A 26,806-nucleotide genomic window follows, 5' to 3' on the forward strand; every position below is an offset into this window, starting at 1 on the left:
GGACGTGTAAGCCCGGGGCGGAGATGGGCAGGAAGCCGCAGGAGAAAGAGCAAGGGGCGGGGCCGGCTGCACGCTCAGCGGCCATTTTGAGTCCGGGCAGCCGGGAGCCAGGCAGCGACCTCGTACCTGGCGCCCATTTCTGTTAGAAGCTGCGCGTCCAGGGGCTCGTATGCCTGCTGTGGGTGCTTTGCCCGAATCCACCATGGCCGCCTGGAGCCTCTTGTACGGTCAGGTGATCTGACGCGGTCACCTGCGCCCTGTGGGAGGCGGCCACGTGGCTGACGGGCTGTAGCTGGTGAGTTCAGGCGGCTGTGGAGGCAGGTTGGCCCCTGGCTGCTAGGGGTGGAGTGTAAGGGGCGGCTGGCCAGCCTGCAACCCCTTCCACACCTCAGTCTTCTCCCCCGGGGGTCCCCCGTCACGCGGGGCGCCGGCGCCTCCAGGGGAGGCGGGAGGGGACTCAGGGAGGATGAGGGGGATTCGTTTGACTTGTCTTATCCACGCGTGACCGGCCCTCGCGTGACCGTGTGGCAGGCACGTCGCTGTGGGACACTGCGCGAGCCCCGCCGACTCCCCTCCCCACAGCGCTGTGCAGTGGACTGAGCGGAGCTGCCCGGCTCGCGAGGCGCCCACGGGGAGAGCTGGGGCTGCCCAGTGGAAGCAGGGTGAGGTTTTCACTAATGCGTGGAAGAGGCCAGGGCTCCCCTACGACAGCACTGGCTGCTGGAGGAATGCACACAGCGGAATAATAATGTGCAGGGAGGGGGGCCCATCTGGACATGTCTCACCCCTGCCAGCTGGGAGAGCGACTGAACTGGGTCATTGAGGAGAGTGTAGGGAATCTAAGCTAAAGGCAGGGCCGGTGCAAGGATATTTTGCGCCCTAGGCGAAACTTCCACCTTCGTGCCCCCGCCTCCCACCACCGCACATTGGTTCATTGAGGGGCAAATCCCAACAAGCCTTTACAGACCCTAGGGGCCAGCCATGCCCAGGGGCTGCTCCCCATACCAGGTTTCTCCCTCCCCACCCGCTGAACCCCCCTGCACAGCCCCCCCACGAGCCCTCCCCACCCCGGCGGCCCCAGCCCCGAGTCCACTCACTGGCTTTGCTGGGCTTGGGCCGCTGCAGCAGCTCGGCAGGGAGGAGTCGCCTTCCGGAGGCACTGGAGAGCCAGAGCATCCCACTCGTGGTGGCGGCGAGCCCTAGCCATGGAGGAGCCGGCGCAGCCAGTGGTGAGCTGGAGCCGGTTGGCTGCAACCAGTTGTTAAATTTAGAAGCCCTTTTAGAACTGCTTGTTCTGTGAGGGAGAGCTTCTAAATTTAACAACCGGCCAAAAGTGGCGCCTTAGGCGCCAACTCCATGGGTGCTCCAGGGCTGGAGCACCCAAGGTGAAAATTTGGTGGGTGCAGAGCACCCACTGGCAGCCCCCCCCCCCCCCCAGCCTCATCTTACCTCCGCTCCACCTCCTCCCCTGAATGCACCGCCCTGTTCTGCTTCTCCGCCCCTCCCTAGGCTTTCCGCGAATTAGCTGTTCGCATGGGAAGCTGGGGCGGGCTGAGAAGCAAGTGGCGGTTTCGCACTCAGGCCCAGGGAGGCAGAGGTGAGCTGGGGTGGGGGGGAACGGACATGAGGAGGGCCGCCCACGCCGCAGCGGGTAACCGGGGGGCGCTCAGGGAACTGCTCCCGGCCCAGCTCACCTCCGCCACCCTGGCTCTGAGCGTGAAGCCGCCACTTGCTTCTCAGCCCTCCCAGGCTTGCTGCCGAACAGCCGATTCACAGGAGGCCGGGGGCGAGGGGGGGAGAAACAGAGTGGGGCGGCGCGTTCAGGGGAGGTGGTGGAGCGGAGGTGAGGTGAGGTTAGCTGGGGCCAGGTGTGGGGTGGGGAGCTGCCAGTGGGTGCTCTGCACCCACCAAATTTTCCCCATGGGTGCTCCAGCCCCAGAGCACCCACGGAGTCGGCGCCTAAGGCGCCACTTTTGATGTGATCAGTGGGGGGAGTGGCCGCTCCCCCTGCTTCCCCCCTAGCTAGGCTACCCTGCCCCTAGGAGCCAGAGGGACCTGCCGGATGCTTCCTGGGAGCTGCCCCAGGTAAGCACCGCCGGAACTCCCCACCTCGCCCACCGGCAGGTCCCTCTGGCTCTTAGGGGTGGGGTGGGCATCCGCTTCGGTGGCCCACAAGACCCTCCTGCCTGGTTCTGGGGGCAGTCAGGGGGGTGGATGGGGTAGGGGTTCCGGGAGGCAGGGGTGGGCAACGACCCCGTCGTGGGGTGAGGAGGGAACCGATTGTTAAGATTTTGGCAGTTCATCACTGGGCGCGGCACGGGGGTGCAGCAGCCCTGCAAAGGCGGCGGCGCAGCTGCCCCCCTGCTCCTCCTGCCCAGGCTGCGGCCCGGCACCCCACTCCTCTGGGGGGGCTCCTGCAGGCTGCAGCAGATGCATGAGGGCACCAGCCCCCATGCGCCCCCGGTTCCCCTCTCACCTAGGGTTACCATATTTCAACAACCAAAAAAGAGAACGGGGTGGAGAGCCCTGCCCTAGCCCCACCCCCATCCACTCCCTCCCACTTCCTACCCCCTGACTACCCCCCTCAGAACCCCCAACACCCCTCCACTGCTCCTTGTCCCCTGACTGCCCCTTCCTGGGATCCCTGCCCCTAACTGCTCCCCAGAACCCCACCCCCTACCTAAGCCTCCCTGTTCCTTGTCCCCTGACTGCCCCCTCCTGATACCCCCGCCCACCCTAACTGCCCCCCTAGGACTCTACCCCCTACCTGTCCCCTGACTGCCCCAACCCTTATCCACAGCCTCGTACCCAGACAGACCCCTGGAACTCCCATGCCACATCCAACCACTTCCCTCCCCCTGACATGCCCCCAGAACTCCCGACCTATCTAACCCCCCCTACTCCCTGTCTGCTCCGAGTCTCCCTCCCCCACCCCCCGAACTCCCGACTCATCCAACCTTCCCCCTGCTCCCTGACTGCCCCCCGGCTGGGACTCCCCTTACCATGCCCATGCCGGTCAGACGCTGGCTCCACGTGGAGGCAGAACATGCTGCCTCGCGCACAGCCCCTCCCCCACAGAGTGCTGAGGCAGTGGGAGGGGCAGTGGCTCACACTCCCGGGAGCCGCAGAGCTCAAGTATGGTGACGGGGGATGCCCGGGGGCCGCCGCCCGTAAGCATCTGCTGTAGCCTGCAGGTGCCCCCGAGGAAGAGGGGGTGCTGGGCCGCAGCCTGGGCAGGAGGGGTGGGGGACGCGGCTACTACCCGCTAGTGGCGCCACCCGCGTTTGCAGGGCTGCTGCCCCCCTGCGCCGCGCCGGCTCCTCCATGGCTGGGGCTCGCAGCCCCCACAAGCCGACGCTCTGGCTCTCCAGTGCTTCCGGAAGGCAGCTTCTCCCTGCCGAGCCAGGGCACCGCTTTTTGGCACCCCTAACCATTTGGCACCCTAGACAATCGTCTAGTTCGCCTAGTGGTTGCACCAGCCCTGGCTACAGGCCATGCGTTTAAAATTAAACCAGGGTAAAAATTTGACAAAAGTTTGTCTTTTGACAACATAGGTATAAATATTCACATCATGCATCTCATAGTGTTAAACTATAAACAGTGTATTTGTAATCATATTTCTGAAGCCATTCATTCTGTCAAACACCCTTCCTTTAAAGGAAAACTGCACTGATTGGCTCTAACACCTTCTGGAAAGCATTCCCAAAAGGTTATGAAATGACATAATAATTGTGGATTGTGTTAACGTTTATTAGAAATAACAAAATATTTCAGGATATTTTTTAGGGCTGTCAAGCGATTAAAAAAATTAGTCATGCAATTAATCGTGCTGTTAAACAATAACATGATACCGTTTATTTAAATTTTTTGATGTTTCCTACATTTTCAAATAAATTGATTTCTATTACAACACAGAATGCAAAATGTACAGTCTCACTTTATGTTTATTTTGGTTGCAAATATTTGCAGTGTAAAAAACAAAAGAAATAGTATTTTTCAGTTCACCTAATACAAGTACTGTAGTGCAGTCTCTTTATCGGGAAAGTTGAACTTACAAATGTCGAATTATGTACAAAATATAAACTGCATTAAAAAACAAAACAATGTAAAACTTTAGAGCCTACAAGTCCACTCAGTCCTAATTCTTTTCAGCCAATTGCTCAGACAAACAAGTCTGGTTACAATTTGCAGGAGATAATGCTGCCCGCTTCTTGTTTACAATGTCACTTGACAGAGAGAACAGGTGTTCTCATGGCACTATTGTAGCTGCGTCACAAGATATTTACGTGGCAGCTGCAAATGAAGATTCATATGTCCCTTCATGGTTCAACCACTGTTGCAGAGGACATGCGTCCATGCTGATGTCGGGTTCTGCTCGATAACTATCCAAAGCAGAGTGGACCAACGCATGTTAATTTTCATCATCTGAGTCAGATGCTGAAGGACATAAATCCACACCGTGTAGAAGTCAAGCACAGGAGTTTATTACTTAACAGCACTGACGGAGTGTCACCTTGCTTATTAGGCTCAGAGACACTGTCAATCAATTGATTACAATGGAATAAATGGATTTTCCATGGGCAGGGGAAAGTGACAGGGTAGGCAGTCCCACACCCCCAGATAGGTCTAGCAACAAGACATAATAGCACAGTAACCAATGGTCAAAGGTTACATAATGGTCTGCCCATGGTCTTAAATTGACAAATTAACATTTAACATTTAATTAGTACTTTAATAAATGTATTAGTATAAAATATATATATTGAATTCTGATTTGGAGTCCGTAGGAATGAAGTAGCTTCTTTGATTGTCCAATGGATACATATCCAAGGGTAAAAGCAAAGAAACAGTGAAAGTATATGGCAATAAAGTTTGTCTTTCAAGTTATTCATTTGTGTTTTAAGGCAGGCATTGGTCCCTGGGAAAGGGAGATGGGAGGAGGCCATATCTTATACTGAAATGCTTGAACCTTTCATAAACTCAAGGTTGGATGTGTGGGAAGAACATCTTCCTACAGAAGAAACTAACACAACAGAAACAGGGCTTTGTTCTATTTGCAACTTTGAATAAGGCACAGTTATTGCCCCCAACATCTGGCGTTTTGCTGGCCAGGCATATCTTAGCAAAAGCAAAGTTATCTTTGGTTATTCTACTTTCTCTTAACTAATCGCTATTTGCTAGGCCTCTGACCTCTTGACCAAACTCTGGACTTTGGGCCTGTACACAAATCCATATGCCAGGTTATTACATCAGCAATGGATTTTAACCCTTCAGTCCCTCCTCTTGACCTTAGGGGTTCCCTAACCCGCCAGGTCAAATATACCAATTTTAATTTACCCAGTCTATTTTGGAGTCGCTGGTAAAGCACCAATACCATCAGGAATGTCAGGTTAGACACTCCCCACATAACTTGACAAAATAGCACCCAGATCCATCCTCAGGGGTCCTTATTACCTGAAAGCCTGCTCCACAACTCGTCCCTCTCAGACTTTCATATTCTTAAACCTTGGGTTGAGTACTGTAGCTATTTTTAGAAATCTCACATTGATACCTTCTTTGCATTTTGTCAAATCTGCTGATAAAGTGTTCTAAAAAAGAACATGCTGAGTCATCATCTGAGACTGCTATAACATGAAATATATGGCAGAATGCGGGTAAAACAGAACAGGAGTCATACAATTCTCCCCCAAGGAGTTCAGTCACACATTTAATTGACACATCATTTTTTTAATGAGCATCATCGGCATGGAAGCATGTCCTCTGGAATGGTGGCAGAAGCATGAAGGGGCATATGAACGTTTAGCATAGCTGGCACATAAATATCTTGCAACGCTGACTACAAAAGTGCCATGCGAATGGCTGTTCTCACTTTCATGTGAGATTGTTAATAAAAAGCCGGCAACAGTATCTCCTGTAAATGTAAACAAGCTTGTTTGTCTTAGCAACTGGCTGAACAAGAAGTAGGACTGAGTGGACTTGTAGGCTCTAAAGTTTTACATTGTTTTGTTTTTGAGTGAAGTTATGTAACAAAAAAACCTGCGTTTGTAAGTTACACTTTCACGATAAGGAGATTGCACTACAGTACTTGTATGAGGTGAATTGAAAAATACTATTTCTTTTATCATTTTTTACAGTGCAAATATTTGTAATAAAAGATAATATAAAGTGAGAACTGTACACCTTGTATTCTGTGTTGTAATACAAATCAATATATTTAAAAATATTTAATAAATTTCAATTGGTATTCTGTTGTTTAACAGTGCAGTTAATCGTGATTAAATTTTTGAGTTAATCGTGTGAGTTAACTGCGATTAATCAACAGCCCTAATATTTTGATAACCTGGTTACCACCATTGTCTATAGAAATCTTAACAAGTTTTCTCCTCAGATTTGCAGTCCAGAATTACAGCCTTCTTCCTTTGATTGCCCCGAACTCAAGAGATGTTAAAACCTAGAAAGACTACTATGATGTGCACTACATCACCCCACTTTGTAATGAAGCCATCCCCTCCCTGAAGGAAAAAAAAAGCCTGGTATAGGCCTTCTAAGTTTAAAAATACTTTTAAGGCCACCTTCAAAACACATTGTCAAAGCAGCTGACACAGCTCAAGGAATTAAGGATTTGCCTTATTGTGGCAAATCCCAAAGGGATGTACCTTCCTTGCAGCCTCCTAATTCTGAACGCACTTAGAGTCAAATAAAAGAGAAAAGAAAATCTTTTTGTTAAAATTTTAATGTTGCAAAACCAAGCACTCAAAAGTTAAGATTGTAGTAGTCACTAATTGTGTGTTCCTCATTGTTTTTGGTGTCCTATGGGAAAAAAAAGTAGTGTATGATCAGTAATTAAAGGTTGTATTATAATGCACATGCATCGGGGGGGGGCGGAATTTAGGATTCATAAGCAATCTTAATACTGGCATTTCCTAACTTTTAAGTGCTTAAGTTTGCAACTTTTGACGCAACTATGGTAAAAGAATGTTAATATCTTAAGTTTTAAACAAACCTTACCTTAGTTCCTCCTGTGCCTATGACACATCGGGCTGTCCAGTTCCTCCATTCATTACAGTCACTCACTAGCTGTGGTACTTCTCCTCAAGTGATGCCAGCGCATTCAGTATCCTCTGTCACTGTCTTCTGCCAGTTCTTCCTTGGTCTTCCTTGCTTTCTCTTTCCTCCCTTGGGTACTCTTGGTTAGCTTGTCTCCTATCTTTCAGAGCTGTGTCTGTCTGGCTCTTCCTGAGATGTCTTTCACTATTCTATAGAGCTACTTGAAATCTCCCCTCTGTGCTGTTATTGCTGCCTTATAGTCTTCTCCTGAACCCAGGCAATTCTATCTTATCTGCATCTGTTCTTTAATTTTTTAATTTTTTTTTTATCCTTTTCTCTGTGTCTTGCATCCACCTCTAAGAGTTCTGCCTGTGTCTTGCACTGTTCCTTTTTGGCCTTCAGAGCTTTTAGCTCATCAGTTGCTTCCCATGTTCCAGATGTAATCCAGGCATCTTTCTTCTGCCCCCTTCGCTGGCCTGCTACTTTCTCAGTTGTCTCAACTACCATCTTCTTCCAGTTTGGCCATGTGTCTTCCAGACTTTCATCAGTCTGGTCCTGTAAAACAGTAGAACAGTTAAGTGCAATCTGGAAATCGATCTTTGTTTTTTTGTCCTGGAACTTCTTTATTTCTATAACATTCTTGTTTCCATTTTTGTGGGGTTTTTGAGTCTAAGTTGTAATGTGGCCATTCAAAGATAATGATCTGAGCCAACATCTGCTTCTCTGCTGACTTTGACATCCCTCCAGGAAGTTGCCCATCTCTTAGATATACACACATGGTCTGTCTGTTTGATAGTTGCATTCTCTGATGATCTGAGTGTGAGCTTTTGAATCCTCTTCTGCTGGAAGAGATTTTTATGGTTTTTGTGCCACAGAGATTCAAGAGCCATTCACCATTATCAGTTTGGATGCCTGCCACTGCTGTGCCCATTACTTCTTTCCATCCAGTACAGGTGTTGCTGATTTGTGCACTCAAGTTGCCTATCATTAGCTTGATGTCATGAATAGGCATGTCATCCGATACTTGGTGCAGCTTGCAGATGGTGGGAGACCCTGGTGATGCCCAGTTATCTATGCTGCATGGCTTATACACAGGTTCCAGTTTCCTAATCCTTGCAAAGGGGGACCCTACCCTTTGTGGGCTTTCTTAAATTTCTTCTGATGGGGGATCAAAATGAAAATTAAATGTCTCAGCAGTACACCCGAGAATATCTTCTTCACTGACCCAACTCACAGGGAAAAAGGCAGACAATACCATCTTATTGCAGGACAGTCTGCTTAGCAGTTTTTGACAAGTCCGTCTGGCTGGGCTACTGAAATCAGGATCACTCTGTCAGGCTTACCCTGAGAGTTCACTGTACTCCCCCTAGAACTGGGGATGGATATCTCCTGGATGGGAGTTCCCCTTGTGTCTTCAGGAGTTGCTCCAGCAGTTTTCTGTTCAGGATGATCTTACCCCCACAGCTACTTGCAGTTTCCTCCTTTTTATTGGCCTCCTCCTTATCATTCAGGATTGACAGGGGTGGCGAGGGGGGGAGGGTTAATCCTGCACATAGGGTGTGCCTTCCTTATCAGTGTGGGGCAGAGGTGGGCAAACTATGGCCCGCAGGCCACATCCGGCCTACGGGACCGTCCTGCCTGGCCCCTGAGCTCCTGGCATGGGAGGCTCGCCCCCGGCCCCTCCCCCACTGTTCCCCTCCCCCGCAGCCTCAGCTCACTGCGCCACCGGTGCAATGCTCTGGGTGATGGGGCTGCGAGCTCCTGGGGCAGCGCAGCTGCAGAGCCTGGCCTGACCCAGTGCTTTGTGCTGCATGGCGTGGCTGCCTGTCCTGGTGCAGCCGCGCCACCAGCCAGCGGTGCTCCGGGCAACGCGGTAAGGGGGCAGGGAGCAGGGGGGTTGGATAGAGGCAGGAGAGTTCGGGGGGTGGTCAGAGATGTGGTCAGGGATGTGGATAGGGGTCGGTGCAGTCAGAGGGCAGGGAACAGGGGGGTTGAATGAGGGCAGAGATCCCAGGGGGCAGTCAGGAAGGAGAGGAGGGGTTGGATGGGGTGGCGGGGGGCAGTCAGGGGCTGGGCTTCCGGGGGTGGTCAGGGGACAGGGAGCAGGGGTGGGGGATGGAGCAGGAGTCCTGGGGGGAGGGAGGGGGGGAGTCAGGAAGGAGAGTGGGGGTTGGATGGAGTGGTAGAGGGCAATTAGGGGCGGGGGGGGGGTCCAGGGGCGATCAGGGAGAAGGGGTGTTTGGATGGGGCAGGGAAGTTCTGGGGGGGCAGCCAGGAAGGAGGGGGGGTTGGATGGGGTGCGGGGGCAGTTAGGGGCGGGAGTCTGGGGGCTGTCAGGGAGAAGGGGTGGTTGGATGGGGCAGGAGTCCCTGGGGGACAGTCAGGAAGGAGGGGGGATTGGATGGGGCGGTGGGGGGCAGTTAGGGGTTGGAGGTCTGGGGGCGTTAAGGGGATAGAGAGCAGGGGGGCCGTCAGGGAGCAGGGGTCCCTGGGGGGCCATCAGGGAACAGGGTGGGTTGGATGGGGCAGGAGTCCTGGGAGGACCGTCAGGGGGCGAGAAGCATAGGATAGGGGGCGGGGGCCGGGCCATACCTGGCTGTTTGGGGAGGCACAGCCTCCCTTAACTGGCCCTCTGTACAATTTCAGAAACCCAATGAGGCCCTCAGGCCAAAAAGTTTGCCCGTCCCTGGTGTGGAGTCTATACAGCCCACCACACACCTGCTCATAGAATGGGTACTTTTCGCTGCCACCTGCTGTGTTTGTTAGTGCATACTTCGATTATTGTACATTTGCTATGTTTTATTTATAGTCTAGCTTTTGTTAATCTGTTGTTCACTGGCTCACAAACCAGAGGGTCTTCACTGTGATGTTATCCAGCATAATTTATACACCTCTTTTGTGCATTCATCTTCCTGAATATAACATTGTAGCTCCAGACACTATCTTGCCACTCCCTGGCCATCTTGTCTCACTGACACTGTGTTCACATGGTACTTTTTCATTTCTTGTGTGACCTGTGCCAACTTTCCTGTACTATATAAAGTATATACATGCCTATTCGGGTTACAGATTTGGTTATCAGGATTCAATATCTTGAGATCTCAGCTTTCTTTTGGCTTTCACTGATAACTCTCATACGTGGGTTTTGACCTCCATCTCTACTTACTCAAATTTCTGTTGGACTGAATTGTTTCAGTTGCATTAAGGTTTTACCTGAATGGGTAGCAAACCTAACTGCAGAACCCTCCTTTTTTACCCAGGCTTCGGACTGGCATTGTTGCTTATATTTGGCAGTGCCAAAAGTTACAAACCAAGAAAAATGGAAAAAAAATTCCTTTTTGTAAAACCAAACTGACGTCTGGATGTATTATCAATGGTGTTGGAACCTTTAGTTTTCCAGTACAGACCTCTGGGGGTAACACAGTAATTGGTAGTAGGTTGTCATTCTCTCCATGGGCCAAACAGTAGAGGTAGATGAGACACGTACTTTGCCAGTGGGTTTCACAGGTATTTGCTGACAGCAGGGGAATGGTGAGACTCAAGAATCCTGGAATCAACTTTAGGTTCTCAAGGTGTACATATTCTAGTAGTTACAGACCATTATACCTCTGATCCCTTCTATTTCTGCCCTTCGTTCTGTCTGGTCCCTGTCCCAGTCTTCCTTTTGGCTCGTGTGTTGGTCTCCCCTCTGCTCTTCACCCTTCTACATTCCAGTTAAGTTACCTCCTTCTCTATACTGCCTGGGTGCTATCGGGGTGGGGGGGGAGGGCATTGAGAGCACATAATAGAGAGACTCCTTGCTCACAATTCCAGTTTATGGTACCACAGTGGCCCATGGCAACCAGGGGGAGCAATTACAAAGAAAGTTGTGCTCAGCACTCACATTCCGAGTGTCATCACCAACAGTGTAGTCCTAAACTGCCGTGTCTCCGCACCAGCCTGATCCTTTAACCCCGCCTCATGCTGCTCTAACTCTGCCCCCACTCTGTAAGGGGTGGTGCACTGAGCCAGAACACCATGCTGGTGCATTCCAGTTCCACTACGCCACTGTTCCTCAGTTGCGCTGTGGGGATGGAACATATGCAGCCTAGCCAGCACGTAGGATGTGTTTGGGGGGAGGAACATGATGTCTGCCGACAGAATTTGCAGAGAATTTAACTATCACCCTCTAACATCTCCCTACTGAGCATGGGTGAATTATGATTTTTAGAGCTGCATAACTTGGTAAATTTGGGTGGATTTTCATGGGAACAGCAAAAGGCACATTCCTGGCACCAGGATGAGCTTCAGTTGTAAGAATTTTTTAAACATGGGGAAAATATATTGTTTTGCTCAAAGTTTGTTCTTGTAAACATCTGGACTGTTTTTACGGAAACTGCCTCAGAAATCAGCTGGTCTCTGTTACCAACAGAAGTTGGTCCAATAAAAGATATGACCTCACCCACCTTGTCTCTCTAATATCCTAGGACCGACATGGCTACAACAACACTGCATACAATTATTAAAGTCAGGCTATTTCACACCACAGGGAGGGGCAAGTTACAAAGATATGGGACTCGCACAGAAAACACTGTGCCACCAGCTCCTTCTCTTTTATGTTTGTGGTGGCAGTATGCTATGTGGAGAGAGGTTGTCTTTTACGGTAAAGCATAAGACATTAAGGCTTTATAGAGTAAAGCCAAAACCTTAAACTTCAGGCAGTCAGTGCAAATCATGGAACACTGGCTGAGTATACTCTTGGCAAGATACTTCACTTTGTTAGTATATATGAAAACCTGATTGATTACTTGATCTGTTAGTCATGCAGTAGGCTACATGTACAGTAGCATTGTCTTTCCCTTCATATTTTATTAAAATGCATTAGTCTCTCCTTTTCCCTTTGTAGGCACGTTGTCATGATGTTAATAGAATTTCATTTTTTCCCCTCTGTCAGTTTTGATCTCTGATAATAGACGATATGTGGATTTCATATCCAGCATGGCTGAGAAGAGGAGCTCAAGTGGACAATCACTCCTGCTGTTGCTGATCATTGCTGTGGCCTTTGCATATTTAACTGTCTGTCCATTTACAAAAGTGGAGGAGAGCTTCAACCTCCAAGCCATCCATGACATTGTGTACCACAGACTGGACTTGGAGAAGGTGAATAGGAAAGAGGACATTATTATTTATGGTCTGTCCAAGATAACCCATCTCTCTCTTGACCAGCACAAATGCAACATGAATCATAAGAGCATTATTTGTCTAGTTCTGCTACATTCATCTGTTCTTAGACATTATTTCTAGCTTGCCTGTCATACTGAGCCTTTCTTTTCTTTGCAGTACGACCATCATGAGTTTCCTGGAGTTGTCCCAAGAACGTTTCTTGGACCAGTCTTTATTGCTGCGCTTTCCAGCCCAGCTATATTCGTGCTGTCTAGCTTGCAAATGTCCAAGTTTTACTCACAACTGATAGGTATGAACTTTAAATCAGGTCTGAAAGGAGATCTTGAATAGTGATGTATTCTGCAGTACTGGTCTGTAACACTGTTCTAAGGTATAGTGTTTTGGATCAATGCTGGAGAATATGGTAGTATGTTTATTTTACAAGTGAACTTGCAAGACTTGAGTTATTTAACTTAATGCTAACTTAAAAGTTCCACCATCCTTTTTTTACCAGGTAACCAACACAAAGAAAGTTATACTAAAGTAACAGAGTTCTAACAGAAAACTGAGGGGATGGTGGAAGGGAATTCAGAATTCACATCCAGGTTTTTATGGACACAATGTGTTTTATTTAGACATACTATTATCTACCGGTAGTCTGGTGGGTCTGCCTAACTGCTTGGGGACAAAACAGTCAGCCACGCCTACACACATACACACACACACCCTGGGGGCTGGGGACCAGGGAAGTGTTTGTCTCTCCTGGCTCTCCTTCTCTGACAGAGCTGGCTCCTCACTTATATCTTCCTGCTGGGAATCAGCGCCAATCATTGGCTGCTTCTTAGCTGGATTTGGTCATTCTCAGCACCTGTCTTCTGGGCTTCTCCTTTGGCCAGGGCTTGCTGCTCCTTGGCTCCGCAGGCCCTTAAAGGGGCAGACCACCCTGCTACACCACCCCACGTAACATCATTCAGAGAACTCAGCCCCTGCGATACTGAGTCACAACCAAACAAGGATGGATTGCACTGAAAACACTACCTTGGATACTTTATTCTTTTAAGTCTGATCTAAAATATTGTATTGTAACATAATTTGCCTGTTTCTTTATACACACCTTACCCCATCTTTTAAATATTGCACTACTTAATATTTTCTTTGTATTTATGCAATAGTAATTTAATATTTCTTAACATTCCTCTTTGTTGTTGCCTACATCAATAAGCAACCTGACATTGCTTTCTTATCTTAATTTTTTTTCTTCACAAAAGTCCGAGGAAGTCTGGGGCTTAGTGTGATTTATGCACTATGGAAGTTAAAGAAAGAAGTCAGAAAGCAGTTTGGATCAACTGTATCGACGATCTTCTGTCTAATAACTGTTACTCAGTTTCATCTAATGTTTTATTGCACTCGAACACTTCCCAATATGTTCGCACTTCCTGTTGGTAAGCATTTATTTTGAGGATGTCATATACATTTTGAAATTATTTCTAACGTTATTGATAGTGAGTGCACATGGACAAATAAATGTAGTCAGACCAAGTTAATGTATATATGCTTGATGGCTGGACTGTGTGGCAAGGAGTCTGGAGAACTGTGGTTGTATGTTTTATAGCATATGTGTTAAAATAATTCGCTAAACTGAAGTTGTATTAAAGCTGAATATATAGGGAGTTTACCTAGTAGTGACTTTGATTAAGTAGAGATTTGACTACATTTATTTTATTTATAAAACACGTGGCCATTGCACAGCCTCTGGACATTCTTGCGATTTAAAAATCTGTAGTAAAGGTAAAGCTAGTCTGTGCAGGAGACAGAGCTACCTCAGAGGATAGTCTGAGACTAGGCAATGAACTCCCTTCCGAAATAAGGACCATCAGAAACCTCACCACCTCCCTCTCTAAGTGCAATATGCTCTTCTTTGACCTGATCTAAACGCATCTGAAAAATAAAAAATCCCCCAAACCAGAAGATTCCACTGCACACACAGTTCTCCCCCTGGAGAGAGGATGGGAGAAACAACCAGTCACATGAGGCAGATATTAATTGTGTCCCTTAATGCACTACTGGAAGGTACTCAGATGAGGGCAGTATAAGAACCTATATAGAACAGAATAAAAACACATTGAATCATCAAGTGACTGTTGCACAGCGATAACCTTTTCAAAGCACTGTACAAGGTATTGAGACTACTAAAATACTTTTCTACTATTACTCTTTCATATAAGCAATTGCTGTAATTTCCACATGGATGCTTTGTGATCGCGACTGGTGCTCAATATGATCTTTGTTAGGATGTGGCCAACACTATGAAAAAAAGTAGAGAACCCATAGTATATAGAGATGTGACACATGTGCAACTAGCCACCCAAATGTGTTCATATTTCTTTGTTCTTAGGAGACGCAGGGTACATTTTCTTCTTGATGCTTGGATCTGAGTGCCATTAGCATTAATGCAAGATACACACAGGTCATGAGAATAACAAGCACACTGGCTGTCACAGAATAAATTATAATAGTAATAATCATACCACTTAGATTCAGAAAAGCTTTCAGTACCCTGTCACAAGTAGAGTTGTTCATGTCACTCATTAAATATACTCCCGGGGGAGGGATTCCAGACTCTTTCCTTTGTGATACACCTGTTCCTAGTTAGCTAGGGCATCAAACTAGAGTACTTTACAAAGGGCCCTATTCTGCATACCTTTCTCTGGCAAAGCTTTGCTGCAGTAGGAATACTGAATAGGGCCCAAAATAGAGGAGATACTTGAATTAAAAAAAACCTTAAAGATGTCCGGTGGTTAATACAGTGTTTTTATATCTTTTTACAGTTCTCTTGGCACTTACATCTTGGATACAGCAAAAGCACGGACCATTTATTTGGTTCTCAGCACTGGCAATTATTGTCTTCAGATCAGAGCTCTGTATCTTCTTGGGCCTCATGCTTCTGGTGACATTATTAAGTAAAAGAATCCCCATTTTAAAGATGCTTTCCCATGCTGTTGCTGCTGGCGTTGTTTGGTTGGGTAAGTGCTCCTTTTTTTCATTGAATTTAATATCTACTATTTCCTCTTTTTTCTAAGGTCTTCTTTTATTTAAAAATATGCCTGCAGTAAAACTTACTCAATAAAAAGTGAAAATTAAGAATAAATTTCCTCTGTTTTCACCACAAGAAAGCTAATGTATTCATTAAACTGGTGAAATTTTACTCTGGGAGAAATGCAGGATATTTAGCAAAAACCTTAGGACCATATTGTCTTCTACACAGAAAGAACTTGTGTAGGGGCCGGAAAATGCTGCATGTTTCAACTTGCAACGTTTCCTAGAGTGCACTATTATGGTAAGATGAGATGGAGTTTCCCACTCACAACGTTCAGGGGGGTTGGCCATTATTACCATCAAATGGCCTGAGATCTGCACCCTAAGTAGCGAACTCAGACCGGGAATGAGATGTAATGTGATGTGACACAAGATGATATTGAGGAAGATGGAAGGAGGGAGGTTTACACAAATCAGGTTCTAGGGATACTTGAGTTGCCTGGTACATGCTATGTTCCCATCTTTTATTATTTCATTTCTTTAACTTTAATAGATTAGGTGTTGGTCACTGCAGAAAAACTGAAATCGCCTGGGTCTCAAGCCATCTGTGGAGGCCTGGAGCATATGTAGACCCACTGAGCCTCCTCATGGACAACACGACTCTCTTAAAAAGCATGCTCTCAGAGTCTGCCTGATGGTGGTTGCATCAATACATTTGCTATTTATGGGCAGGGGGGAGGGTGTTACAACACTGAGAGGAGAAGCAGTGGAAGATAATTCTGAGCACATCAGCATTCACTTACTCCGGCACTGTGAGGTGGAGGATGCTAACAGAGAGAAGCCACTCCCTGCTTCACATCCTTCCTGATCGACAGTCCAGACTATTGTTCACACTGGACATAGAGCAAGACCACAGTATGAGTCTCTCTCTAATAGTGCCTGTGATTTCTACAATGAAATGCAAACTGTGCAATTACCTGTCACATTTCTATGTCAGCACAAGACCCAGAGCATGATCTGGCTCCCATTGGCATTAGATCAGGCTCATAGGGTGTCCCAGTCTATGTTAATCTCTTAGGCAAATGTTCAGCTTGGATAAGCTCCTCAGTCTTAGATATCTTTTTTTTCTTCTAGGACTAACAGTTGCTGTGGACTCCGTATTTTGGAGGCAGCTTCTATGGCCGGAGGGGAAAGTGCTTTGGTATAATACAGTTTTAAATAAAAGTTCAAACTGGGGAGTATCCTTTAAATATATATAGGAAAATAAGGACATGGCCTTATGTCAGCTAAGCCAAATATTTGTACTGATTTATTCATGGGACTCAGCTGTGACATGATTGAAATGTTTGGCATCAATGACAGAATTCAGTTGAAATTTACCTTGTGGGGTCCAGTTCCAAGACATACCTCTCTCCTGTCCTCCTCTTGGTGCCTGCTCCTGCCCCATTAAAGTCAAAGGAAGCTTTTCCATTGACTTCCAGGGGCACAGGATCAAGCTCCTTGTGCAATCCTGCATTGTCCTTCAGTCTCTTCACTGCCTTATCGTTCACTCTTCTCTCCCTCTTGGTTGTGAATTCCACTGTCCTCCCTATCACCAGGGCCTTGGTGCTGCATCTACACTGGCAAAAACAGAATTCATCGTTCCCCATTAGTGCAGTGGTGGCAACAGCGGTTGCAGCTGTAATACAGGCAGTGGCTAAGAGTAGGGTTAGATGATCCAGTTGCAAAAATGTCTGAATCCCATCTACGCTGTAGCTTCTGCTGCTGGTGGCACCAGTGGAACAACCCGGATGTATATATATTTTAAGGGTTCAACTTTTCCTATGTAGTCACAGCCTTGGTGCTATATTCAACTCACCACCACCCCTGGCAGTTATTCCTTTACAAAACCTCTACAATTTGCCCTTTCCTTTTTGTATTTACTGCTAAGGGCCCGATTTCAAAATCACCCCTTGACTCCTCCTCTCTTACCTCATTGCCTCTAACCTTGAAAAGAGAAGAGGGCTTTTCATGAGAGTGCATTTTATCTCTCTGTCCCCTTGAATCCAGCTCCCTTTTTCGGCAACAATTTGACTTGCTACCCACTTCTTAATTCTCTTTGTCTAACTGTTTAACATTCCCAGCATAGTGTTTGCAATAGGAAGAGAGTGGGAAAAGACCAGTGGATCACCGACTGCAATTGCAAGGGCAGCTGAGCACAAAGGGTGAGGGAGAAGGGAAGCTGTAAAGTCCAGGAAACTTAAAAAAAAAGGAAAAAGATGTTTTCAAATTACCAAATTAATGTTTTTCCCCGTACCCTTCCTTTCTTCTCTTATTTTTCTTATAATCCTTAAAAAAAGACTTTAAATTCAGGATCCCCGTTGTAATTGCATTTAGCTGTGTATTTGTGCACAGTGGTTCATTAATATATGCCTATATGCTGCTTTATAGGTTTTTGTACCATGTTCATTGTCTTGATACCTGAATGCTTGAGGGGAATGAAGGCCCATAGCATTTCCAAGGATATATTAATGGACCACTGAAACATGCCTTCATTTGCTTATTTCTTTACATGGAAGCTGGTAAAAAAAAATCAAGTTCCTCAACATTTTTCATTACCCTTTTTTTTCCTATTTTTCAACCAGCTCTGTAGATGACTGCAAAACTTAAGTGAAGAAAACAAAATCTTCAGAAATGACTAAACTGTCTTATTTAGAAGTTCAATATATGAGTAATTTGGAACAATGTGATAGCTGTAAACTAAATACATTTATTGCATACTTAAAAAAGTTTTGCAGAACATCTGAAAGGATAAAGTTACTTTAACCCAAACATTTGCTGATAACAATAACATCCTTAACTCCCTTTTCATCTTAAAGACTTCTCCTTTCTTGTGGTATTTCTATTCAGCCCTGCCTCGTGCTTTGGGATGCAGCATTATATTTGTGCCTCTAGGTGCAGCAGACAAAAGGACTCGGGTATTAATTCTACCAACGCTGGGTTTTATTTTTTTGTATTCTTTTCTCCCACATAAAGAGCTGCGGTTTATCATATACACTTTCCCCGTCTTCAACATAGTGGCTGCCAAAGGTTGCACACGAATGTAAGTTCAGAGTAATGCTTCTTGAAAAGATTATTCTCAGTTCAAACTTGATAGTAGCTTACAAGATGCTGGTCAGTTCTTTTATCGCTTAGAGGAGAAAGAGATTAAATGTAATGTGCTAGCCAAAGGAGTGCATGTACGCAGGTGGTGATTGAGCCAGATTCTGTACCAGAACTGCTGTGGCCAGCAGTGGCAGCACAGGTTGCAAGTTGGCTGCCCTATACTAGCTCAGCACAAAGCTCTGAAGGTTCTCCATAGCAAGAGTCACAGTGGGGTGCACGAGGATTGGACTATGGGGCATGGGCCACTCTTTTATGAGCATGCTGCTTCTAACCTAGCAATGCCCCAGGAACATGTTATTTGGGCACCCAACAGGAGTAAGGTGGGGGGCAGGGCTGTGCTTTGGGTTGCTTGCTGCCAGCCGAAAATGGAAGTAGTTTAGCACAATGGTTCTCAACCTGCTGTCCGTGGACCCCTGGGGGTCTGCGGACTATGTTTAAGGGGTCCGCAAAAGACTTGGACTGAAAACTGATGGAACAGAATTCAACTATATATACAGGCAATAGATCTCTATACGTGTCCGCACCTCCATTCAAAATTTCCAAAGGGTTCTGCACCTCCATTCGAAAATTTGTAGGGGTCCGCAAATGAAAAAAGTTTGAGAGCCACTAGCACTCTCTTTGCAATACATATGTGCACCTGTTTGGGAAAGGTTTGTTACAGTTCCAGAATTTGGCCCATAGTCCTAGTCTTGTAACCAGATAGTTAAAAGTTTATTTATTAACTAAGTCCTCAGTTAAGGCCAGAACTGTTACAACACTATAAATAAAGTGGGATCGCTATTGTCTGACTCATTAAAATGATTTATTAGAAATCTTATTGTATATGCTGTATAAATACAGGTTTTTGTTCTCCTTGATGAATGTGTGACTCCAATTAATGAAAGTTATAAGTAGATATCTGCAGCAAGTTGTACCCCAGCGTAGTGGTATAATTCAGTTAATTTCACCCACAAGAGAAAGGGGCACATTCCAGTGAATAGCTGTACTGTTTATTACTTTACTCGGGAAACTCCTTAGTGCTAATTAATTAGGTACATTTAACTATAATGTTTATCTTAAAGAACTGAAATTAGTTGTTTAAATAAACAAATCTAATTAAATTAAAGTGAAATTCCAAAGTGCTTTTGAGAATTGTATGTTTATTTCTATAGCTAAAGGTTAAAAACACAGAAGTGTTAAAGTGTTATTATGAATATTTTATTATTTGTTGTAATTGTAACTATTAATTTGTCATTCAAAATAATTCCTTTAGAATTAAGGGAAAGAAATACAGTGTTATAATTTTTTAGTTAATATAATAGAACTTGCAGTCATCCTCACTCTTGCTTTTGTCCAACAGTGAAACCTTTTATTTTTAAAATGTTCTGCCCCAATAACTACTTACAGAACGTAAAGGCAAGATCAACAGCGAATTTTCATTCTGGTTTTTTTACCCCTTAACAGTTTACATAACTACAAAAAATCCTGGCTATATAAACTCGGATCGCTGTTGGTTATGACACATCTCCTAATTAATGCTGCTTATTCAGGAACATCGTTATATGTTTCACATTTCAACTACCCTGGAGGAGTTGCAATACAGAAATTACATGAGTTGGTGCCTTCAACAGCAGGTATGTAAAGTTGGTTTGAATGTTAAGTAGTGTTCATCTAACTTCAGTTTTGAGGATTCTTTGCTGTACATTTCTCATAAATACATTAGATATTGTTTATTTTGGAATATTTACATGTATCTTTATGGTTACATAGCTTATTCTTCACTTACAGGTGTACTGTAGTTACAAGCATTTTGAAATAGTATTGTTTTTGTTGTAGATGTCTCTGTCCATATTGATGTGGCTGCTGCACAGACTGGAGTTTCTCGATTTTTGGAAGTCAACTCGAATTGGAGGTATGCCATGAGCAAGTGTTTTTTGTCAAGACAGTAAACATTGTTTTTCCCTCTTGTGTGCATGCATGCTGGCAAACCGGATGGACACTGATTCTTACACAGTGTGTGTGTTAAGTCATGATCAGGGGCAATCAAATCTTCAGGGAATTTTGGTGAAGTCTGTAAGAATTCTCTACCAAACATGGAACGTCCGTGAAGCTTTTTGTTTTCTGTTTTTCTTGGCCCATTTATTGTTTAAGTACCAGAGATAATTTAAAGACACAAGAGGGAAAATCAAAAAATCTCTTAGCTTATTAAACTCAACTACCTTTGTTGTGACTGGATAAAAATGTGTCCTGGATAACCCTCAAAATCCATTTTTACTTCACTGGATCTTTCAAAACACGTTGTAGTAGTCCATCACTTTTCAACTGATGACAGTAGAGTGTATCCTAATTTATCCTAATTTTTAAGAACAGTGGCAAATATCTTAAATTGAAAAAATGTGACAAAATGTTCCGGTATTTGCATGTTCAAATATAGCCTTAGTTATGTGGAATATCCCTTCCATCATATAGAGTAGGGATCGGCCACCTTTGGCACGCAGCCCGTAGGGAAATCCGCTGGCAGGCCGGGATGCTTTGTTTACCTGCAGCGTCCGCAGGTTCAGCTGATCGCAGCTCCCACTGGCCGCGGTTCACCGTTCCAGGCTAATGGGAGCTGCGGGAGTTGTAATTTAGTTCTTGAGGTGATCTGAGAACTCATGGTTTTTGGAGTCAGGGAGGAGGGAAAATGAGAAGGAAGAACCAATTAGCTTTTGTCAGGAGTGCAGAAGTTAGCCAGTTTGGCACCACTTATTGTTGCTACTTTTTCTCAATCTAATTACAATACTGAATATGTTAGTGAGGACATTTCCTCACAACTGTTCAACTCTCATGTCAGACTACTCTTCACATGTTGGAATCTGGAGGAAGCTCTAAATCATGAACTGTCAGAAATAATTGTACAATGTCGTCGTCCCCCATGTGGTAAGACAGATATGGTAGCTAGAGTGCCCCAATTCTTGTTTATTCAGCAAGCTACTTTACTGAACGTACTTTGGACTATTTTACATTTTCTGTATATGATGCCTAATTTTGATGGCTTTTAACCAGTTTTTGCTTCCCGTTAGTGGTGCAGCATAGAATGTGAGGCCGTAATGTGATGGAAAAAAGAAAGTAATAGCATTTTGTCACTCTGACAGATGTTCTGTGGGCTTGCAGCCTGATATGGAGGGGCAGTTTGTCACTCACTGTTATCTTTGCTCATCAGAAAGGTGCATCAAGGAAAGGCTGATTCATCATAAGGATCAACATAAGAGAGGTCAGGGATAAACAGCAGCTGACGATCATACACACAGGCACCAGGTTCTCATCACACAGCACAATAATGCAAAGATTCAGGGTAGTACCAGACCTTCCCTCTGGCATGAGGAAGCAAGAGCCCTGCAGATGGGTAGAAAATAATTTGCTGTCTTCACAGACTGTACACATAAAGGGATAATCAGATTTATGGATGGAGTGGCTAAGCAGACTGATGCTTCATCAGGATAACTGCAGTGTATAACTAGAAGTGTTTTGAAGTGGCATGCCCAGATATTCTATTTGCCCCAAGACAAATGCAGGAATTCCATTATCTGCCTTCAAAGAGCGACTGAAAGAAACTTTATGTAGATTCTAAAACTGGATGGGTCTATAATCTTGTTTGCCTTTCCTCCATTAGCATGAACTCTTTGAACAGGATGAAAGGTGCTGTATGAGCATAAGGTATTATTTTAAAATACTGTAATAATATTCAGGAAAGCTTGCATCCTAATGATAGCTCCTTTAGTAGCCCAGAGGGAGACTATGGGATTGGAACTGGCAAGGCTGTTGGCCAGATGTCATGTTCTCTCCACCAGCCTGACCAGATGTGCCATCTCAAATGGTAGCTGGATCTGATAGTCCTTAAACTGCTTAGTCCCGAAAAGGTGGTTTCTTAGGAGAGACGATAAATATGTAGTTTGCATACATTAGTGTACCATTACACAGTATATTTACAGGCTTCTTGGGATTCTGCGGAATGTGCTTCATGCTGTGGCACCATCTTTGAAATTAGTGTTCTTAATGGGATTTTGCTGGAATGAAGGTTCTGTTTCTATTAACTTTTGTTATCCTTGCCCCTCTTGACTTCTCCATCACTGTGAGTTGCATCTCAGAGGTGAATACCGAGGGACAAGCAGTTGCTAGAGGACAAATGTATTTCCTGTCAGTTTTTCTCATTAGCTCAATGTTCATTAATTTGATTCAGCCTCAGCAAAGATGAGGCTGGTTATTTCATGTCAAAACTAACTTGGATTGATCAGAGCTGAGTTTTAGTGTTAAAGAGTTTTGGAAGCTTTTGTTCTGGAATTAAGGCCCTTCCTCTTGCTGGCAACTTTAGAGTAACCTTTGGATCCCACCAGGGAAGAAATTGCTTAGATGTGAAGGATTGGTGGACGTACAAGTTGACACGTAAGGAAGTTTCTTCATTCCGTCTTCCTTGCCCCATTGTTGCAAGGTATAGAAGTGGGAACTCTAATTACAGAAGGGAAGCAAATTGATAACTTAAACATAACTTTAGAAATTAGCTAAAAGGATTTATCTTTATGAATCATTTATGTACAATGGAAAATATACACATATAATGTGAAAATATAAATATTTCTTATCTTCCCACTACGTGGAACCTAATGCAACATGGTACACAGTCTCATGAAGGCTATGATTTAACCTGACTCATTTACTTAAGAAAATAGCATTCCCTTAGAGCTATTATATTTTCATGGGCATGCTATGTTTCTATCTATCCCCTTTAATGTATTTATCTTTCCAATAGCCCTGTGCAGTTGGGCTGCCATCTCTGTTTTACAGATGGGGAACTGAGGGACGAAGCAACAAGTGGCCAGATGGCCAAAGGTATTTAGGTGTCTAAAGATGCAGATAGGTGCCTACATACTGCCTAACTCCTGTTGATTTCACTGAGAGTTAGGTATCTAAATGTCTTTGAAGATCTGGGCCCTAGTGTAATTTACAGAAGTTTCTTGGCAGGTTAGGCATTTTGCATGCATAGGCATTTCTATAAACCATGCCAAGTACCGATCTGCATCTTCAGGCACCTAAGTACCTTTGTAACTCTGGTCCCACGGTCACACAGGAAGCCTGTGGCAGAGTAGGGAATGGAACCCAGGGAATCCCAAGTTCTACACTAGAGCCCTAACCAGTAGGAAATCCTACTTGTTTTATCGGTGGGGGGAGAAGAGATGACTCAGCACCATCATGATGTTGGACCCCCACTGCAACTGCCTGCCAGCAATAGGGGACTGCCCCTTCTGCAGCCTAATAAGTCAAACCCACATAATCAGATCCTAATGAAAGCCAGTCCACTCCCCCTCCCCTGCTAATCACAGGCCTCACAGTAAATCTTTTCTCCACAGCTTTCAAATAGAGGGGCAGAGAGGAAATATGCTATGAGCAGCTCACAGATCTCTATGGACTACCAAAGTAGCAGCAGGAAGAGTTGCTAATGCAATGTTTGACTTCCTTTGAACAGCACTTGTTTCTGTGGCTCACATAATGAAGTATGATGAGAATTAGACTGAGAATCTTTTTATTCCTTTTATGTTGTTTTTGATAGTACATGTCTGTGCAGATAACTAGCAGAAGTTTAGTATGTTCTGAAAAGAATGCAAATAAATCCACTGCATACTCCTTACAGGTATGACAAAAGGGAAGATGTTAAACCTGGGGACCAGATGATGTTGTCTTATACACACATTCTAATGGAAATGGATCCAATTCAAGTATCTCGTTACAAGATGACCCATCGGCCACTTGCACATATATCAGGCATCGACAGAATTGGGTTGAACCTTACCAAACTACCTCCTTTTACTTTAAGCTTAAAAACAAAATTAATACTGTTGGAAAAGCTTACTCGCTCTTCTTGACCATAAGGAAGTTTTCTGACATAACTTCACTGATGACTTGATAATCTCCAAAATAATTGCAATTTGCCTAACAATGCAATTCAGTAGCTATGGAAAAAATACAATCTTTGTACTGATTAACTTATTTACCTATACAGCTGTTTCTTACATAAATTACAGAAAGCTTTCTAATGTTATGTAAATCCAATCCACATCATGATTGAACTGTATATTGTATGTATCTTCTTTGAAACATTTTCAAGGTCAGCATTATTAAATAATTTGATTTTTTTTGGCCTGTTTACCAATGCAATATATACATGTTTTTAAATGCCTGGTATGAAAAATATAATGGAGCAGGCGTATGCTATTCTGTGGTATTTAATCCTTGGGCATTACAGATGTACTGCTTGCTGGTTCTACTGTATAAATTGTGATTTTTTTTCCCACTAAATTGCTGTGTGAAACTTTAATAATCTCATTTTGTATCATAGCAAAGCCACATTCATTGTAGCTTTGTCACTATATATAATTGTGCTTTGTAAGCTGTTAAATAATTAAAGTTACAAGAACCCATTTGAAGCACAATTGTACTTTTTGGCAAGCACCACCTTGAGACAGAGTTGGGAATTAGAAGAGGGTTCATCACATTTTTATATTGAACATGGAGAAAGGACAATTTAGATTTCAGAGAAAAATATTTAGGCTTTTGTTCAGTAATCCTTCCTCCACAACCAAACTATCTTGATACGTAACAAAGACATGTACCTATAAAAACATTCATTTCTATAAATTTCAGGGAGTTAAGTTGTCCTGGAAGACTTTGCAAAGGGATAGGGCTAGAACATATTTAGGAGACAAATGTACTGTATAGTATAGGTTTGGTGATATGTCCTTGTGTTTAGAGATCATACTTTGAGACTGATTCACTCAGCTTTCACGCAGTTTAGACTATAAGCTTTCACACAGATACATGATCAAAATCAGCACTGGGAATCCACCCTTGGGAATCCATAACCTCTCACCAGTAATTCCTGCTAAGTAAACCTGCATAGTCTACTCAAATAAACAAGGGATGTGGTGTATCAATTTAAATCTTGTGACATCTTGTTTTCTTAACCACACTAGATCTGGTGTGGTGAGAGGTCCAGCAGCATATGAAAATTCAATACCCGTGACAAGTATAAATGTGATGGAGTTTAGCAATCGAATATGTAAATCTTCCTTATTGTCTGAAAATTCAAGACGTAAAATATTTTACTGAGCAAAAAGTTTCCCCACTGAAAAAGCAGCAGGTGCTCACCTTCCTATTCATGGAAGTGCATGTTTACAACTCTAGGATTTTGTTTTCTTTTGAAGCCCCCACGTAAGATTCAGTGCTCATGCATGAGAGGAACTGATAATATTGGGTGGAGCCTGCTCCATTGTGGCAGTTGAGGCTTTCTCCCGCAGTACTCTTGCGAGGTTGATTCTGCCAAACCTGTTAAACCAGTCTTTGGCCTCCCCTGAAATTGCCATTGGTGAAGTGCCATCTATTTGATTTTCCCTGTGGGAAAAAAAAAACTTATCTAATTCCCTCCAGAGCCATCCTAAACATCAAATATCATAAGAGGTATTGAAAAGAGTAAGTATGCAAGCATGTAAGTTTACAAAACACAAAGGAAAGTTTTGAGTGAGTTCATCTTTCCAGATCTCAAAGTTCAGATTTTTTTTGGTCTTAAAAGTTTTGCAACACAGCTTCAAAGGCACCAGCATTTAGAAGAGAATCACCTGTTTTCTGGTGTATTGTTAAACAAAATAATCTAATTCCTAGTTTGCAAAAAACTCTCTCTTGACTTCAGTATATTCTCTCCTCCCCACCCCCCCCCCACCAAAAATAAAAAGTTTTAATGAAGTAAAGATTAAGGGTGCAGTACCACAACATGCCACTGAAACAAATAATTACCCTAACTACCACTGTAGAGAAGCAACTATATATTTTCAGATTGAAGTAGGAAGTATTGCACCATTTATTTAGTTGGGCTTAAGTCTTTGGTCCTTTGGATAGCTTTAAGTGAGAAGTCAGTAAATAGGTGGTGCACTCAGCCATTGCTGTCTTGATTTATGAACTATTTTCCAACTTTTGTGAATGGCTACGTATTGGGTTTGGTTTATTTGTTTTTTGGTTGGCTGGTTTTGATAAAAACTTTTAAGAAGCCCTCTGACATAGGCTTAAGTTTAGAAATATACTCAGAGGAGAAATAGCACCATTGTGTTGCTTTCTTGATGTATGAATTAGCCATACATTTATAGGCACAAACCTTGTGGGTTTTTTGCAAATTTTTTTTACACTGAAAGTTGTCTTTCAAAAGTTAACTGTGATGGTTAGTTTCTGTAAAATCTGAACTTTTAGGTATCATTGTTAATTAATACATAATGCTTCCAGAACATTTTAACTTCTAAAGAACACCAGACCATGTCTTCTTTCAAAATATTCTCTCTGTTCACGAGAGAACATAAATCCCATGCAGTGAAATCTTGCCAGAGATGATCGTTTGGAAAAATATACACCCAGCTTACCCATCAATGCTGAAACCTTATCT

General features: G+C 44.2%; 1 protein-coding gene across 2 annotated transcripts; it reads left to right on the forward strand.

Moving 5' to 3' along the window:
* The first annotated feature begins 106 nt into the window (after nt 1–106).
* On the forward strand, nt 107–24,818 carry ALG12 (ALG12 alpha-1,6-mannosyltransferase). 2 transcript variants are annotated; one of them, XM_077834777.1, is made up of 10 exons: nt 107–295; nt 11,981–12,186; nt 12,367–12,499; nt 13,458–13,631; nt 15,018–15,212; nt 16,360–16,463; nt 18,084–18,307; nt 19,813–19,982; nt 20,185–20,260; nt 24,014–24,818. In XM_077834777.1, exons 2-10 carry the CDS (start codon nt 12,025–12,027, stop codon nt 24,243–24,245), a joined length of 1,470 nt encoding a protein of 489 aa, XP_077690903.1. In that variant the 5' UTR covers nt 107–295; nt 11,981–12,024; the 3' UTR covers nt 24,246–24,818. The 2 variants fall into 2 exon arrangements, with proteins under 2 accessions (XP_077690903.1, XP_077690913.1); XM_077834787.1 differs by lacking the exon at nt 107–295 and adding an exon at nt 515–662.
* The last annotated feature ends 1,988 nt before the right edge of the window (nt 24,819–26,806 follow it).

This window comes from Eretmochelys imbricata, chromosome 1, assembly GCF_965152235.1.
Source record: "Eretmochelys imbricata isolate rEreImb1 chromosome 1, rEreImb1.hap1, whole genome shotgun sequence".
NCBI classification, from domain to species: Eukaryota; Metazoa; Chordata; order Testudines; family Cheloniidae; genus Eretmochelys; species Eretmochelys imbricata.